The following is a 19,954-nucleotide window of genomic DNA, read 5'->3' on the forward strand; positions in this document are numbered from 1 at the left end:
ATTTTATCAGTATATCCTAAAGGCATTCTCAAATTTGCCCTGCAGCATTGCTGACACTGTTGAAAGCATTCTTCAATTAAATACTATACTTAAGTGTGACGAGTATGAATTGAAATAGGTGACTTCTGAAAACTTCTAGTATGTGTGAACATTTCAGTTTCTCCTTGTAATTCCAGTTTTTGTTTTGTATATTCTGGAGATATATTACTGGGTGCTTGTAAATCTTTTGTGTTTTTAAATCAGTGTGCAATACCTTTTGTCTCACATAATGTTTCACATTATATCCTATGTTGTCTGATGGTAGCACTGCTATACTTTATTTTGTAATTACTAATAAGTTTAGATTTAGTTACTGATTTCCTTGATTTGTGCTTTATATTTATTATGTTTTCTGTTGGGTTATTTGGCTTGACCAAGTTTCCTTTCCCTTTGTTCCCCCCTAATAATTTCAGAGTTATATATTTTATTTCAGTTTTTTAAGTGATCACCTTTATAGTTTGTATATGTATACTTAACTATAAGTTTATAACAGTATACTATTTATATTCATGTCCTACATAAGACAAAAACTGTAGCATAATTTTCTTCTCTGTCCTCCTCTCTTCTCTCAGTTGGATAAGTTGATATATTTGAAGTTTTCATTTAATGTTAAGCATTTTTACTATTAGTATATTTAACTTTTTTTGTTTTTTGGCTAAATTTTTTTTTTTTTGGCATCCCGCTGTTTACTCCATATTTACTTTTTTTTCCTCCCTCGAGAGTAATACATTCTTTAGTGCTCTATGAGAAATTTTTTTTTTTTTAATTTTAATTGGAAGATAATTACTTTACAATATGGTGATGGCCTCTGCCATACATCAACATGAATAGGATGTACGCATACATGTGTCCCCTTCCTCAAGAAAAATTCTTAATAGTTTGAAATTGTGGAGTAAGTTTGGAAAATATAGCTAATTGCACACTTCAAGTCTGAGGACTCATGTTTTTAGTTTGGGAAATTCTTAGCTATTATTTGTTTAATATTACCTTTTCTCCATTCTCTTGTTGCTTTCTAGAATTCCTGTTGGTTATATGTTGAGACTTCTGGATCTCTTTTCCACCTTTTTAAAAAATGCTTCTTCTGTACTTGTCTCTTTACTTTGGTCTGTGAAAGTTCTTCAGGTTTACCTTTAATTCACTAACTTGCTTTTCTTATTGCATCAGCTGTTTAGCCATCTTGAATTGTTTAACAGTATCCAACTTACTCATTTTAATAACTTTATTCTTGTTTTGTGGGTGCTGTCTCTCTAGGCTGGTGTCAATAAATAAACTTAGAGTTTAAAATATGTATTGGTATTTTGTGTATCCTTCAGAGTATATTATTTTCAAATTGGTCACATTCTGGGCTATAATACATTCCAAGAAAAATTGATATGTTGCTTCCATTTTCACACTTGCAAAAAACTCAGAATCCAAAATTGAAATTATTAAAAGTTAGAACTAAATAATGGCAGGTCAGATGTGGAATGTGGCTGAAGAGGTACAGTGAAATTTATAGTCAGTATCTATTAAAAAAGATAAATAGGGAGAAGACAAACTGAACCTTTGAAACAGGAAGTTAGAAAAGTATATAAAATAAACTCAGAGAGTAGAATAGTTATTTAAGATAGAAACAGCATTAGTGAACTAGGGAACAGAAATAAACATCTTTGAAATGGGTAAAGGGAAATAAGAGAATGAGAAACAAGACCTAGATACCTGTTACCTGAAATACATAAAGAATTCTTGGAACTCAGTAGTAGGATAAAGACCCAATTTTAAAGTGGGCAAAAATCTTAATACTTAGCTTATCAGAGAAGATATACAGACATCAAGTAAGCATATGAAGAGATATTTAACATCACATATCATCATTAGGGTACTGCTCATTAAAATGGGATTGTCAAAATTACCACCACACACCTTGGTTAGCGTGACCAAAATCCAGAAAACACCACCAAGTACTGATGAGGATGTGGAAAAGCAGGAATTCTCATTCATTGCTGTTGGGAATGCAAAATGGTCCAGCCACCTTGCCTCCAGTTTGGAAGTTTCTTATCATATAATCCAGTCACGCATCTTAATAGTTAGCCAAATGAGTTGAAAACTTGTGCCCACCAAAACCTGTACCTGGGTATTCATAGCATCTGTATTCATAATTGCTAAAACTTGGAAGCAACCGAGATACTCTGCAGTCGGTGAATGGATGAACAAACTGTGGCACATCCAGGCAATGGAATATATCGTTGCTAAAACGAAGTGAGCTATCAAGCCATGAAAAGACATGAAGGAACCTTAAATGAGTATTGGTAAGTGAAAGAAACCAGTCTGAAAAAGTTGCATACTGTTTGATCCCAAGTGTATGACATTCTGGAAAAAGCAAGATTATGTAAATAATGAAAAGATGTTGCCAGAAGGTAGAGGGATACAAAAAAAATCTTTTGGGCAGTGAAAGTGTTCTTTATGAAACTGTTAGGATAAGTATATGTCAACTATACATTTATCTAAATGCATTGACTGTATAACACCAAACCTGACACCTAATGTAAACTATGGGTGACAGTGATGTGTCAATGTAGGTTCATTGCATCAAATGTACCACTCTTATGTGAGATATTGATGGAAGGGGAGGTTGTGTGTGTGTGTAGTGGCAGGGGTTATACAGGAAACCTCTGTACTTTCAACTTTGAGCTTAAAATTGCTCTTTGAAAGGTAAAGTTTATTTTGAAAAAGAGGGAGATAAATCATTGTAAATCATTGGCAAATGTGATTGGGGTAAGAGGAAGAGGCACAAATAAACAACATTGGAAATAATGTATAATTATGGTTAGGAAAACCTATTTCAAAAGTTTTAATTAATACTGTGTATACCACCACGGGGCTTCCCTGGTCTCAGGTGGTAAAGAATCTGCCTGCAACGCTGGAGACCCATGTTCCATCCCTGTGTCGGGAAGATCCCCTGGAGAAGGGAATGGCAACCCACTCTAGTATTCTTACCTGGAAAATCCAATGGACTGAGGAGCCTGGTGCATTACAGTCCATGTGGTCTCAAAGAGTTGGACACGACTGAGCGACTACACACTTACACCACTTATACCATTACGTTTGAAAGGAAATTAGCCATCTTCCAAAGAAAAAAGTAGGAAGACAACTGCAGGAAAATGTAAATACACTAGAAGATCCCTCTCCTTTCCCAAAAAGCACCAGATGATTTTATGTTCAAGTTCTATCTTAAACCTTTAAGGAGCTACTGGTTCCTAATGAAAATTATTTTAGAATGTAAAAAAAGATAAGGCATCATTATTTCATGTTAGCCAAATCAGAATAAATCTGGTTATGATATTTGACAAAGACAGCATAAAAAAACTACCTTTGTTATGAACATAGCTTTTGATTTCATGAATAAAAAATAATTGAAATAATAATGGTCTAGTAGAATTTCTCCTAAGAATGCAAGAATGGTTCACCTTTAGGAAAAAACTTGTCTGTAGCATTTACTACTTTTAACAGGTTGATGAAGAGAAGCCAGAAGGTAATTATAAATGTCAGCAATGTATTAATAATATTGTGTATTTACCCCTGAGTCAGAAAAAAAATAATTTTTTGCAAACTAATAAGGTAATTGCTTAGATTAATAAAGGATATCAACTAATAACCTATAGCAAAGCTATACATAATTTTGAAATATTAGAAATGTGCCAGTTAAAATCAAACAAGGTTATTGACGGTCACCACCATTTAAATGTACTGGGAGTTCTAATACATAAAATAATACATGGAAAATTAAATAAGTGGCATGAAGATTGTTTTGGGGATGGGAGGATTATGGATTTTTAAAAATTCTTTATGCTTTTTTGTATTCTGTGAATTTCCCTTAAAATAGCAGAAAAGTTTATAACAAAATAATTACTTAATTCAGAAAATAAACATTTACTTGTAATGAAAGCACTTTTCTGTTAAAAAAAAAAAAAAAAAAAAGACTTCTCTGGTGGTCCGGTGGTTAAGACTCTGTACTTCCAGTGCTAGAGGCGTGAATTTGATCTCTGATCGAGGACCTAAGATCACATGTGCTGCACAGCATGACCCAAAGAAAATAAAACATTAAAAATAATTCTTTTAAAAAAGAAATTCATATAAGAGAAATTCTGTGAAGACAATATAATTGTTACCCAGGAGACTCAAGACAGTTAGTTGGTAAGCTATTAAAGTACATAGAAATTACCTAAGAATTTTTGTAAATGTCAATGCCCGGGCCCTTTTCCATTCTTACCTCTCCTCTCACCCCATTAATATCCTTGAAGAATGAAAAGAAACACGGAATTATAAGGAGGCGTAGCTTCAGTGACACTGTGCGTCTCCCAGTTCTTAAGTATAAAAGTGAAAGTTACTTGTATGATAATTTTATAATATTTAGGATCCCAGGAATTGCAAGCAAAGACAGATAATATGGCCAGTGAATTTTGTTTACATAGCATTAAAAAAAAATCTTGTTTTCCAGTTGGTGACACAAAATGAATTCAAGTATTATTTCTATTCATTTTGACATACTTAAAGATGATTCTTACCTTAGTAAAAATTGTGAAGTTTTAAATTTCTTTCTCTCTCTTTTCCATATACTAAGCCTATCAATATTTCTTGTGTTTATTAGTGAGCCATAGTCCCTGTCCTGGAGGAGGGAATCCATAGTCCAGCAGTAGCAATATAGGTATAAATAGATTCTTAACAATAATTCTTCTTACTTGCCTCCTGGACTTCTAGTCCATAGCTTAAACAGATCTGTCCTGACCCTAAACATGAGTGATTTATTCTTTTGAAAAATAAATTTTGGTGAAGGTGGGGAGGGGCTGGTAGACAAGGGACCATTTTAACTTTCTGGTCTCTTTTGTCTCTTATAACAGCTTTCCAGACTTTTGCCATTTTCTTTCTTACCCAGCATTCTGCTTTTTAACTCTGCAGATATCTTTATTTTCTGTTTTACAAATTAAATAGAATTTTCTCTATTGACTAGGCTTCTTCCCATGATCCTCCAGGTGAACAAATCAGAGAATCAGAAGTACAGCAATAACAAGTCTGTCTTTCTTTAAGGCCAACCTTTCCATCTGGGCTTTGATTCTATCATAATTTTTGTGGGATGTTGCTTTCATTATTTAATTTGTTATCTTGAACTGTCTCCTTTTCTGGTATATCAATTAGGGTTTTTATTTGTAAGCAAACTGAGAAGTTAAGTGGAAAAGACATTACATATTGAGAATCAGCCGTGAAGTCTGAGTTCAGGAAAATGCCGAACTTTTTTAATGGAAGAGCTGTTCCTGGTGCTATTGGACACAGGCATCACAGCTTGTAGCATCAAATATTGAGCGTGTGACACCACGACTAGTAATTCTGCTATTGCAGTCTTTGAAAACTGAGTATCTCCTTACCTCTGATAGAGTAAATTTCTCGTTGAAGAACACTTGTGTCCGACTCTTCACGACCCATGTACTACAGTCCACCAGGCTCCTCTGTCCACGGGATACTGGAGTGGTTTGTCATTTCCTACTTGAGGGTATCTTCCCAACCCATGGATCGAGCTAGAGTTCCTTATGTAGAAAATACCTCACTAGTTTTTCATTCCTAGCACTTAACACAATTCCTGACATATATAGTGTTTAGTAAATACTTTAAATTCAGCCCTTTCTAGCTTTTGTTTTTCTACAGTAGAACTTTTATTTTAATGTATGATATGCATATAAATCAGATTTCAGTTTGTCAGGAGTTTGAGACAAATCCACCTACCACCACCACCCTGTGCCAGATTAAACTCCTTTACAGTTAGTAGCAAGTAACAAGTTGGTATCTTCTTTTCTGCAGCTCAGATTTCTTTTCTTATAGGTATGTTTTGTTAAATTTTAATACTCACTGTAGTCAGTAATATATAAGGTGAATGTTAGTTAATAAGTTAACTGGCCTGTCTGAAGTGAGGAGCAGTACAGGTGGCTGATGACTACTTTTAATGGACAGGTGTGATCAAAGAATCTTAATAAAAATGGATATCAGTCTTTTCCACCCTATGTTGCAAATAGCTTTCCACTTTTCATTCTGAAGCATTAACACCCATTGAGTAATTAAGTATGGGGGTTAGCCCTTGTATGTTATTGTGATAGTATGTAGCTTTCCTTAACCACATTAATAATAGTATATTGCTTCACAGATAACTGCTAGAATGTGAAAGTAAAGTTGGTTTGTCAGATGGCAGACTTTTGTGATAGCATTCATCACTGTTCTACAGTATAGCAGTTTTTCCTCTTCAAACAACTCAGGTGTTAGTGGGGAGCAGTGTATAGAAAGCAGCAAATGTATTATCTTATTATTGCTATTGTGGTTAAGAATTTATTGATGAGATAGCATTTGATTGGACTTAGAAGGTCAGGGGAATGTAAAAACCTGGGTATTACAGGTTCAGAAAATAGTTTTGGTATGGGGGGTGTTTAAGGAACGTGTGTTGAATGGTAATTGAGATTTACATGAAGAATAGAGAGGAAATGATTGGATGTGTTTAGTGGAAAGTACATTTTGGAAGACCTTGAATGCTTAGCAAATAAAATTTGACTTTACCACTGTTTAGTGGAAAGCCCTTAAAAGTTTTATGGAGAAATTTAATATAAAAGCATTATTATAGAAAAAAAACTAACAGTATGAGCTGATTGAAGGCAAGAAGACCAAGTGGAAGACTGTTTCAATAATACAGATAAAAATTGGCTTGACTTAGGTTGGGTGAGTATTGATGAAAGAGATGTGAAGGAGTTTAACAGAAAATAAAGGAGACTGGAAAACTTCTGGGACTCATTCCATCCACTAAATATAATAACAACATCTGATAATTAGTAAAATAAGAAATAGAGGGTTAAAACCCAAGAGAACATGGAAATCTAGACAGATGAGCCAAGTACCCCGGTCTGCTGTGCCCTAGAGGCATATGCTGATCCAGAAGAGGTAGCCAGGAGACTGAGCTGTGGTTTTTGTTCGCCTTTGGTTAGTGAGAAAAAAGTTGGAGTTCTCATCTCACCAAGAATGAGGATTAGGTAAACTAGCTCTCCTAAAGACTGAAGATAGTATTCAGGTCATCTGAGTGGCCCAGAAAACCTCAAGCCTTGAAGTTGAATTAAGATGGTTCCAAACTGTTAATGTACCCAGACACCTGACAGAACCAAGTATAAATTTTTTCTAGGGAAAAGCAGCAAGGCCTCAAACTACTTCCTCAAATTATTTTTTATAATTAAAGTATACTAACTTGAGATTCTAGGTATTAGAATTAGTCACACTAAATTAGTAAACTAAAACAGGTATGCTTTTATCAGGGAATTAGAATGTATGAGCTGTCATACAGATTCAGAAGGGAAAAAAAAGCTTATTAAAATAAGCAAAATTAATTCAGTGAATTAGTTTAACAGCTAAACAGATTTAGTGTACTATTAGATTGGTGCAAAAGTAATTGAAGTTTTGGATCCTGAATTTTAAATCATTGTAACTAGGCTCAAACACATGTTCGTATTAATTAATCAAAATAGGAACTGTTATAATCAACACGTTTTTGCCAATGAGAAATAAGTTTGTTTATTCCTGTAGCATAAAACTCCATGTGTTAGGAGTTGACAAACTCTTGGAAAGCGTTTTCTGCCTCCTGCTGGTTATGGAACATTTTCCCTGCAAAAACTTGTTGAGGTACTTGAGGAATGGTGGTTGGTTGGTAAGAGGTCACGTAAATACGGCTGAGGCAAAACTTGTGGCGCAGTTCGTTCTGTTTTGAAGCCTTGGCTGTACGGCGTGCAGTCAGGCATTCCCATGGAGAAGAGTTGGGCCCCTTCTGTTGACCAGTGCTGGCTGCAGGCATTGCAGTTTTAAGTGCATCTCATTGATTTGCTGAGCATACATCTCAGATGTAATGGTTTCACCGGGATTCAGAAAGCTGTAGTGGATCAGACTGGCAGCAGACCATTGAGCAGTGACCATGATCTATTTTTGGTTCAAGTTTGGCTTTGGGAAGTGTTTTGCGGCTTCTTCACTGTTTAGCCACTGATCTAGTTGTCACCTGTTGTATAAAATCCACTTTTCATCGCACTTTGCAATCAGATCAAGAAATGGTTTGTTGTTGTGTAGAATAAGAGAAGGCACTGCAAAATGATGATTTATAGTCAGCTTATGAGGCACCCACTTACCATACTTTTTCACCTTTCCAGTTTGCTTCAAATGCCAAATGACCATAAAATGATTGATGATGAGTTCTTTGGCAACTTATCCCGTAGTTTTAAGAGGATCAGCATTGATGATGGCTCTCTCAGTTGGTCATTGTCACCTTCCGATGGCCAGCCACTGTACTCCTTATTTTCAAGGCTTTCGTTTCCTTTGCATAACTGCTTGAACCACCACAGCACTGTACATTCCTTAGCAGTTCCTGGGCCAGATGCGTTGTTGATATTGTGAGTTGTTTCTACTGCTTTATGACCAATTTTGAACTTGAATAAAATCACTCGAAATTTCTTTTTGTCTAACATTATTTCTACAGTGTAAAATACATATAAATAGCAAGCAATAAGTCATTAGCAAAAAACATAAAGCAAGAACTGTGCATTAAAATGGTGTATAACATAACCACATTTATTTAAGAATGTATTCCAGTATCAAATTGCAGATTTCAGCAGTGCAAAATGCAATTACTTTTGCACCAACCTAATAGGAAATCAAAACACTATTCAGAATTATGCACACACACTGATGGATGGAAAATACACAAGAGAAGAAACATAAAACATACAAGAAGGTCTCCATTGAGTTTAGAAAAAGAGGAGAAAATGGGGCAGAGGTGATATTTGAAGCTTTAATGACCAATTTTTATAGATTGGTAAGAGATTTTAACTGTTCCCATGCAAAATAATATTCATTGGAAGGACTGATGTTGAAGCTGAAACTCCAGTACTTTGGCCACCTGATGCAAAGAGCTGACTCATTGGAAAAGACCATGATGCTGGGAAAGGTTCAAGGCGGGAGGAGAAGGGGACAACAGAGGATGAGATGGTTGGATGGCATCACCGACTCAATGGACACGAGTCTGAGTAAACTCTGGGAGTTGGTGATGGACAGGGAGGCATGGCGTGCTGCAGTTCATGGGGCTGCAGAGTCGGACACAACTGAGTGACTTAATTGAACTGACTGATGCATAATACAATGCTGTTTTTATTGATTCTAAGATGTAGTTTTTCACACCTTAGATATTTGTCTGAAATCTAAATGCATCTTTCAGTTGATGGCACCTTACAGTCCAACAAGATTGATAATTTGACTTATGTGAAAAATTTCCCATTTCACTTTCTGGTAAGATCATTAATTTTGGTGCCAAAGCATTTTATTAAATATGGTAAAAAGAAATCTACATTTTAAAACATCGTAGTAAACCTGTAAACATAAACAGACAATCATAAAAGCAATAAGATACAAGAAGGATTATTTACAAAAAGTGAAACTATGTGTGTATATATATAATGTATGTAGAGGGAAAAATAGAAATTGAAAGTATATATTCTTCCAGAGGATAGCTGATTTCCCAGTCCTAAAAGTGAAAGTGATGTTAGGATGATCCCTCAGTAGATGAAAGAAAATAAGTGCTAATCTAGAATACTATTTAGAATACTATAATCATGGAAATGTGTTCAGAAACGGTGCTATCCTTTAAAATTAATATTAAAGTGGCTCTGTGTTGTACCTAGCATTTGTATTTTTTAAGCCAACATTTCAGATTCTATCCATGTTTATTAAAGTTTCAAATATTCATAAATGCTATTTAAGGAACTATTAGAATGTTAAGGGAAAATAATTGTAGACAGCTGCCTAATTTGTGCTAAAACATGTATAAATACATGTAAAGTGCATGTATAAGAATAGTAATGAGCTAAGCTTTCATCTTAAGTCTCAAGATGATGAGCTAGATATGTCAAATAGAAAAAGAACAAAATAAATTCAGAGAGAATATGTACAAGAAGAAATACTGGGGGAGACTTTAATGAAATGGAAAAGAAACATACAGTAAAAGGGATCAAGAAGACAAAAGATGAGATTAGTCAAGAAAAGAAAGCACAAATAACCAATATCAGTAATGAATGTCCCTTTGAATCCTAAGATACTTAAAAAAAAGATACTGTTAATAACTAGGTTGAAATTTTACATGAAATGGATAAATTCTTAGGAATTTGCTTTTACAAAAATTTACATAAGAAAGATAAAACTCTTACGGGGTTATAACTGTGAAGTGAAACTTTGAATAAAGTCCAAGTCCAGATTGGATACACTGGGAACTTGGACCAACATTTAATGAGACAGAAATTCTAACCTTATAATACATAACTTTATATTCTTTTAGAAAACAGAAAAAGAGTTTTCTCCCCCTTCTTGAAGCTATCACAACGTTGATACTAAAGCTCAAAGGAAAATTACACGTCAGTTTCTATCATATACATAGATGCCAAGGGAAACAAAAACCCCAAATATTTGCAAATTGAATCCTGCAGTACATAAAAAGAATTAATAATCCAGCATGGCCAAGATTTATCCCAGAAATGCTAGGTTGGTTTAACTTGAAACAGTTAAATATGGTCACTGGAACAAATAAATGAGAATAATATTTCAGTAGATGCAGAGGAGCAGTTGCTGAAAATTACCAATTATTCATGATTTTAAAAAAGAAACACCATTAGCAAGGTAGGCACAAAAGGAAACTTAATCTAAAAATCTATAAAAGCATCTGTAGGAGATATAGTTCATGATGAAATGTCGAAAATATTTCCCTTTTATATGGAGTTCAAGACATGGGTGTCTGTTATCTTTGCTCATATTCAACATATACTGAAGGAGATCCTAGCCAGTAGTATACCAATAATAATAAAGTATAATGGTTGTAAGGCAGATACTAGACAGTTAATCACTGATATGAATGGTATATATTGTAAATCCAAAGGAATCTACAGATAAGTTGTTAAATGATTTTAGAATTATAAAAATTTATTTTTCAATTAGCAGCAATACAATTGCATATCTTTGACCCAATAATTCCACTCCCAGGTATACAGAGAAAAATAAGTATGTCTAAATTGAAGGTTATATATAAGTGTGTTCATAGCATTGTTACCCATACGAGCACAAGCTACAAACAACTCAGGTGTCTATAGGTAGGTAACTGTGGTATATTTATATAATTCAGGAATGAAAAGTAAAATAGTGCAACAACTGACTACATAGATGAATCTTAAAAACATATTTAGTGAAAGGAAAACAAATGCAACAGAATACCTGGCCTCAATATGGTTCTGTTTATATGAAATTCAAAAACAGGCAAAAATAAGTTACATTGTTTGAGGGTGGATATTTAGGTGGTAAAATGGAGTAGTGATTATCTCTTGGGGGGAGAGCTTGTTACTGAAAAAGAGGTGTTTGGAGGGTTTGTAAAGTACTAGCAGTGTTCTAGCTCCTGATCTGGGTTGTATGATTCCCCCACCGCCCCCCACCCCTATCGCCTTATTCCCTGAATTCTTATCAAATTTACTGTGATAAGTGGCTTTTGAGAAAAACTCATAACGACAAAATTATTGACATGGCAAACAATGATGCCAGTCATTTGGAATTCAAGAAGACATACTAGCCAGCTATATATATACTTCTATAACCAGACTTAGCTTTTAAGCTGTAATTGTTCCTGCCTTGAAATTTAATTCATATTACTTGGTATATTTCTCATATTCAAGGAAAATGAAAAATTAAGATCTAAATATTTTGGAGAGTTGACTGATTAAGTGCCAGTTTGCTTAACTATATTTCTGAAAACATACTGAATGACTTCCCTGGTGGTCCAGTGGCTAAGAATCCCTGCTTCCAGTGCAAGAGGGCACAGGTTTGATGCCTGGTTGGGGAACTCAGATCCCACACACCACACACATAAATCTCTACTGAAGACCCTCTCATGTTGCTCTTCTAACTTATTTTGCTGCACTGCACAGCTTGCAGAATCCTACTTTCCCAACCAGGAATCTAATGATGCTCCAGCATTGAGAGCATGATGTCCTAACCCCTAGACCATCAGGGAATCCCCAGCCCTTCTAACAATCTTTATCTAGAAAAATCTAGGCCTTGTGAGAGATGGAGTGGGGATACTGTAATCATCATGCCCTTGCCCCACTGAAGAAAATCTGGACTGAAGGAAAAGAGCAATACTGCCATTCTGTTTTTCTTTTCATCAATATGATTTTGTCAAAAGGATAGTTAGATTTTGTAGGAAAGGAAGATAGTATTGTTTTATGATAATCTTTGCACCTGTGTACTGGAGTCAGTGAAGCAGAGAGAAATATGTGTGTTAACTCATTAAGCAAGGTACTTGAACTAAATTGCCTTACATTGAATTAGTCTCTCTTCATCTTGGTCTGTTTTGACCAGCAAGGATGTACGTAAAAGCCAGCAAACTGAAGGAACTTTCAAATATGTAGTGACCCAGGTATACAAAGTCTGAGAAGTTAAGAATCCACATATATTCTTAGGCGTGAAATTGAAGTCGCTCAGTCATGTCCGACTCTTTGCAACCCCATGAACTGTAGCCTACCAGGCATCTCAGTCCATGGGATTTTCCAGGCAAGAGTACTGGAGTGGGTTGTCATTTCCTCTCCAGGGGATCTTCCCGACCCAGGGATCGAACCCAAGTCTCCTGCATTGTAGGCAGACGCTTTACTCTCTAGTAGTCCTTATAAAACTGTCATAATTAGTAGGTTGAAAAAAAGCTTCTTTGTTCTTTTTAAGAAGATTAAAGTAAGCAATAGACTTTGAGATAAGGGATCAAAGATAAACTGATGAAATAACAGAACAAGATAAAAGGAAGCTGACAGAACTAAGGGGGGAAAAAAAGGGACAAGCAGTAATCTTGCAGAAGTTACCTCGTTATTGACCATAGACATAGTAATATGTCTTTTGTTACCTGAACGTTACTGACGGGAGACCTTTCAGGTATTCACTTGCATAACAACTTGCGGGCCACAGGTGTTTCTGCAAAAATCCCCTGGTCAATAATGTATTGAAAGCATGTTGGCAATAGCCAGAAATAGAGCAGGTACTATGGAAAATGAAGACATGTAAGAGAAGAAAAGGACAAAGAAGGAATTAGTAGATGGTAGGCAAGGAAGACAGATGAACAAAGATTGGGTGTAAATCCAGCAGATCTTAATAGCTAAAAGCTCTTGAAATAATTATTACCTGAATTGGCATTTTGAAAGAGAAAGTTAAATGCTAAGATCAACCCTGTAGAACTGTACTTCAAGAATGAAGAAACCTTGAATATATGTCAGTTGAAAATGATTTGAATTATAAAATGAGAATTATTTTTACTAAAGACTTCAGTAACAACAGGTACCAGAAGAAATGGAGGTTGTCATGAGTAGTAGTGTGGCTAAAATGAGCATTTGAATACAATTAAACATTTTACGGACTTCCCTGGTGGTTCAGTGGTTAAGAATCCAGCTTGTAACGCAGGGGACATGGATTTGATCCCTGGTCACATGCCACAGAGAACTAAGCCCTTGAGCTGCAACTACTGACCTCTTGCACCGCGGTGAAAGATCCTGCATGACACAACAAAAGATCCACGTGCCAAAACTAAGGCCTGAGGCAGGCCGATAAATTTTTTAAAACACAACATTTTAATTATGTCTAAGTAATTAGGGCTGTCAGGCTTAGGAAATAGAAAGCAATTTTTACTATTCTTGAAAGAAAAGCTATACAATGTGAAAACAATGTAATTAGTGGAAAAATTATGTAAAATGGTAATCAACTGGGAAGAGTTCCGGGAAGTTCCAACCTAGAGTTAAGTGTAGGGTATTATATAAGGACAATCAATGTATTATATACAATTGGCAAAATTGGTTTAAATACCCATTTTAAGGTATGTTCTATAACAATAAATTAGACTTCAGTATCTTTCCAAATAACCATAGCAAAGTCTTCGGTGGACAGAGCATGTGATGAATAAAAATAAAAACAAATTTTAAAGTGTTACATTTCTGTAAAATGGAACTTAAATGAACAAAATTTCTTGGCCTGCCTGCTATGACCAGCAATATGAGTTGATTTTTCAGTTCTCCATTCTGTTTACCTGGGCTGTATTTGAAGGTTATTTGCCTTCTAGAATGGACTGAAAACTATAAACTATAATATATTGCTATCTTTAAGAAATATTCCTAAATAAAGAAATTCAGATTTATTATTATCTCTTTGTTCTCTAAAAAGAAATTGAACTCTTACAGATAATAGGGCTACTACAGTAATAAAATAGTCCTCATGGGGTTTACATTCTAGTAGGAAAAACATAAAATAATGATTACAGGAATGGCAATCCACTCCAGTATTCTTGCCTGGAGAATTCCATCGACAGAGGAGCCTGGTGAGCTATATAGCTCACAGAGTCACAAAGAGTTGGACACAACTAAGCTACTTTCACTTTATCTTTCACAGGAAAAACATAAACAGTGATTACAGGGTTAGTAATATGATTTGTTACACAGGAGTACAAAATACTGTGAGGATGTAATACAAGGGAGCCTTACCTAATATGAAGAGGAGGAACTGTCAAAGAAGATTTGTTTAAGGAGATGAGGTTTAAATTGATACCTTTAAGGTAGAAGGAAGTATTTCAGTAGTTGAAACACCCTTCAGTAGTGGCTAGCCATTTGGCTTAAAATTAAATGGAACCCCTGCTTTCTTCTTACTGCACGAAAATAATTTCCACGTAAATCAACAGTTTTAATGGAAACAGTTTAAAGGAAAGGCCTAAATCATGAATGAACTTCTATAGTCTTTGCATATAGAGATAATTTTTAAGAAGTTTATGAAATCCATAAATCACAACAGTGTTGCATGGTAAATTCGCCCACAGAAAAATTAAAAGTGGCAGTTAAACACCATTAAACAATATTTAGAGGCAAGTTGGAAACTGGGAAGAAAGCAGTCCATAAAACAAAGGATTACTCTTCATTTACTCGCTGAACTCATAAACTAATAGCAGTATCTTCACGAAAAATATATTCAGTTTCACTGATAAAGAAATACAAGTCTAGATATATTCCCCCCATCAGATGGGGCAGTATTTTAATCTAGGATTGTCTGTATGTGGAACATCTCTAAATATCTTTCAGTATAAGGTTGGTTAAGTATATTATAGTATATACCTACAGAGAAATATTATGCAACAGTGAAAATAATGTAACCCCATACTCATGGACAAAGGTGGTGTTACATATTGTTTAGTGAAGAAAGCAGGTAATAAGCCTGGAATATGAGATGATATCAGATGTGCACGTCTCTTTGTATTTGCATAGAATGCTACCTAGACTGTTCACCGAAGTATTAGTTGTTAATTTTCAAGTTTTTGATAACTGGAGTTTGTGTTTTCTTGTGTCCACAAATTTTTTTTTTTTAATTAAAAAACAAGGGGTTAATTGGAATACTTATTCATATTTAGTGTTTTCTTCATATGTTTCAACTTTTCAGATAAAACTTATATCTTAGGTGTTTTCAAAGATAACTTGTGAAGAAAAACATTTGATTTTTCTGCTCTATATATTTTGATTAGCTGAATCATCAAGAGACAACTTCATATGCGTTCCCCTTTTATATTAATAATATGTTGACATTTTGATTGATGACATGACCATTTCATTGAAACATAATTGTAGTCAAAGCATTTATAAAAGGATATTTATTTGTCTTTAGAGAGTGGTGGTGGTTCTCATGAGTGATGTTCTGGAGATGCAGTAAATGCTTTGATACAATGCCTGAACAAGACTTTCATGAAAACTATTGGGAACTCTTTTGAGTATCGATAATTTTTTAACTGGAGAACCTCTTGTTTATATATAAAGAACATTGAAGTTATTTAAGCCTGTACTTAAGTTAAAAAGTAAATTGATCAGATTCCATGTTAACATTTTTGCTGATTAAATTGAAAGTTTTTTCTTTAATCTGTTGCTTTTCCATTTAGAATATTAAGATATTTCAGGAGACCAAAGACCATGTCTTACTGGATTAATGGGAAACATTGTGCTAAGTATTTACCCCTATCTTCTGTCAAGAAGTTTACAGTTTAGTTGTAACTCTCGAGCTACTACTTGCCATACTATGCTGTTGATATCTTAGTGAACTACTTCTGTAAATATAGATACATACTTTATATGAAAAAATGAATATATAGATTATTTGATATAAAAACTTTTAAAGATATACTTTTTTGTTTCCTCCTTCTTCCCCTACCCTAATAAATTAAAAATTATTTTCAAAGAATATTTAGAAAGCAAGTCTTTTGTAGAAAGAGACACATGTAGTAGTTTAATTTTTAAATGAGTTGTGGGATAAAGTATGCTTTGTAGGTAGTTTACTCACTAATGTATTTAAACTGGTAGAACTAAAATTATTAATAAAATTAATTCATTGGTGTAAAATATAGCCTAGCCTATTAAAACACACTTTTCATAAGGTACCGTTAGAAATAATACAACTTTTATCCATAGATTTTAGTTGTAGTTCTGTTAATATACTAATATCTTAACTTCTCAGGATAAAAACAAAGTAAAAAATGTTAAAATAGCAAAAATTTGATCTGCTTACCTGTACATATACTTCTGTTTGCTACAGTTTGTAGCCATACAACACATTTTCTCTGAGCAAGAAGGAATATGGTCTTGGTTTAATTCACTTCTTTGCTTTTCCCTATAGAAAATCAGGTTTTTGAGAGCTCTAACAGTGTGCTGTTGCAGGGCTCTCATCCTTTCTGTTTAAATAATGCAGGTACTTTGATGGAAACCTGGAGAAGCTCTTTGCTGAGTGTCATGTAATTAATCCAAGTAAAAAGTCTCGAACACGCCAGATGAATACAAGGTCATCAGCACAGGATATGCCTTGTCAGATCTGCTACTTGAACTACCCTAACTCGGTGAGTATCTGGTAGTTTAAGGCCAGCACTGCTGACTCTACTTCAGAGGATAAATTGACATTTCGTTATTTCAACAAAGGCAGTTCTGGGAGTCTGGGATTGTAGCAAAGCAGTAACCTATCCATATATTAAGAATAAAGAAGAGTAAGAGCTTGTCTCTCAGCCCCTCCCCATCCTCATTTGCTTTTTAAAGCTGCAACTTGTCCAAGTTGTCACTATACACCTGAATCTTTTTGCTTTACCTCTATGGGAGAATTGTGTTAATAGGTAGGCAGCAAATAGAATTATTTTTATCCAAATTAAAGTAGATTTAAAACTTAAGTTTTTAGAATATCCAAAACACTTAACAAAATGTCTTTAATGCTATTTCACTAGGGAGCTTTCAGGACTCTTCTTAACAAAAGATTTTCACACATACAGAGCCATTCCAACAGCTATTCTTTAGTACGTGTATCCCTCCTAAAACCTATTGTATTTAGAGGATTTACTTTGACTTATCTAGTGAAGAAATGTTATGCTTAAATAAACACAATCTTCTTGTGAAAGCACTTTATTAGTAACCATAGGAAAATTACATTTATGGCCAAAAAAATGTATTTAATTACTCAGAATTCACCTCTTAAGATGTTTAAAGATATCTAAGGCTAATTTAATTTTACAACAATTACAACCATCTTGTTTATATTCTCTATTGTAATAGTTAAGCAGGTTTTTATAGTAATTAGTATATACCAGAACTTTGTCACCAGTATTATATATTTTAACATATTGAAGGTTTTTTGTTATTAATCTTAGAATTTGACATGTGTACCTTTGAACGTTCTCATTTGAAGGAAATTAATTTGTTTGCACATACAAGCACTTAGAAGAGTATTAAAAGAAAGTTAATTAATATGCTCTTAGAGAACTGGAAAATCAGAGTTAAAATAATTTAGTAGGAGCATTTCCCTGGTGGTCCAGTGCTTAAGACTCCTCATTCCCAGTGCAGGGGGCACAGGTTTGATCCCTGGTCAGGGAACTAAGTTTCTATATGCCACATGGTGTGGCCTAAAAAATAAATCAACTGATTAAAATTTTCAGTCAAAAAAATTTAGTAGCTAAAATACTAAATTGAATTTCCAGATTCTTAAGTCATTCTTATTTTATTTTCGAATTAAAAAAATTTTTTTTGGCCTTGCCATGTGGCGTGCAGGATCTTAGTTTCCCGACCAGGGATCAAATCCTTGTCCCCTACAGTGGAAACATGGTATTTCAACCTCTGGAGTGCCAGGGGAAGTACCCCATATTCTCAGTCACAGCTGTAACACTAGCTTTTTGGCTTTGGGTAATAAATGATTTAATCTGGCTGAGTCTCATTTTTTTTTAACCTTTCAAATAAATTGAATAAGATATTGTTTCAGATCTCTGTCAGCCTGAAACTATATTCATTTCCCTTTACTTAAATCACAGTCCTAACTTAAGTATTTAAAAAGAACAATCAGCACTGCTATTAAAAATACATTAGTTTTGTGTTTTGACCATTTTATTATCTTTCTTTAACAGTTTCTCTTTGCCAGTTGACATTTGTATAGTGTATGTAGTTTATAAATGGTTCTATGAGGTAATACTAAGACTCAAAAAGTTTGTTCCGGATTATGTATGATTTCTTATTCCTTGGCATTTCCCTTCCTGCTCTCTTATAGCCAGCTCCTCTTTAGTATAAACCTTAAATATAAGTACTGAAGCTAGCTGCTCACAAATAACCGCTATAACTTTCTCAATGCCCTTGAACAAATTAGAATTGAAAATCATAAGTAGATATTTGCAGTGTGGATTGTGCTATACTTAATAACTGATAGTGGAGGAAACAGCCTTCATTTATTCAGCAGACTCGACACTATTCTAAATGTTAGAAACAGTGGAGAATAAAGGCATAATTTACAGGTTAACTGGGCAAATAAGTAAAATGACATAGAAAAAATGGTAAGAGCTTTGGTAGGGCATGGTACTGAGGCATGGTACTGAGGGAACACATTGGAGAGACACCTAACCCAGTTTTGGATCAGGGAGACTTCCCACTGACATTGACATTTGAATTAACCTCTGAAGTTGTGGTAGGTAGGGCAACAGGGGGTATAGCAATACAGAAACCAAAGGAAGAAAATGCAATACCAAGAGTGGTAAACAGTGCTAGAGCTTCAGAGAGAGTAATTGAAAGGTTGAGTTTGGAATTAGCAACAAGAAGTTGACTGATGATCCTGAAAAGTAATTTTAAGTATTATGGTAAGATGGGAAACCAAACTACATGAGCTAAAGAGTCATGGACTTGAAGGTGGGAAAGGAAGTGGAGGCAATAAACATAAATTACTCTTTCAAAGGAAGTTTGGCTATGTAAGTGACAGGACAAGAAAGTAAACAGTAGCATTGGTTGGAAAGTAGGTTAAAAGTGTTATGGAAACTGTACCAGGTGTTAGGAAAAAGTAAGCACAGTGAAACTAGGACTTCTTTTCTCACAGTTCTTGGGCTAATAAAGGATAATTTTAACCTTTTCAATTTTGCAAGTGAATGTCACCTGAGATTCTTTATTCAGGCTTTATTAATTGGATGAATGCTTTCTTTACTTAAATTATTTACCTGACTCCCATGTATCAATTTCCACTATTCTTCAAACACTGATAACTTGTGTTTTATTATTGTTTATCTTCAATACCTTTAACCTTCTAGAAAGCAACTTTGCTTTATATAGTGCCACATGAAAACAGGTTTTTAAGTAAATGTTTCTGACAGTTTAGTTTATAAAATTGATACTTTGGGGCTATTTTGGGTGGTCTCTTCTTTAAAAACAATTTCCTGAGATTTTGGAACACTCTTTTTAAGTTCAGAGATTCCTCCTCTGTCCCCCTACCCCCTTGTGTTGTGTCCAGTTCAGGAATTTCTTAGCCTTGGCAACAGTTACTTTATATAATAATA

At 34.5% G+C, this 19,954-nt stretch overlaps 1 protein-coding gene across 2 annotated transcripts in view; it reads left to right on the forward strand.

Moving 5' to 3' along the window:
* The window catches only part of ARIH1 (ariadne RBR E3 ubiquitin protein ligase 1), a 108,029-nt gene that overhangs the window by 49,129 nt on the left and 38,946 nt on the right, over positions 1–19,954 (forward strand). For both annotated transcript variants that reach the window (NM_001081714.2, XM_005211286.4), the window contains one exon: positions 16,861–17,005. In NM_001081714.2, the coding sequence (NP_001075183.1) occupies positions 16,861–17,005 (145 nt within the window). The remainder of the gene's footprint in view (positions 1–16,860; positions 17,006–19,954) is intronic.

This window comes from Bos taurus, chromosome 10 (assembly GCF_002263795.3).
Source record: "Bos taurus isolate L1 Dominette 01449 registration number 42190680 breed Hereford chromosome 10, ARS-UCD2.0, whole genome shotgun sequence".
Taxonomy (NCBI): Eukaryota; Metazoa; Chordata; class Mammalia; order Artiodactyla; family Bovidae; genus Bos; species Bos taurus.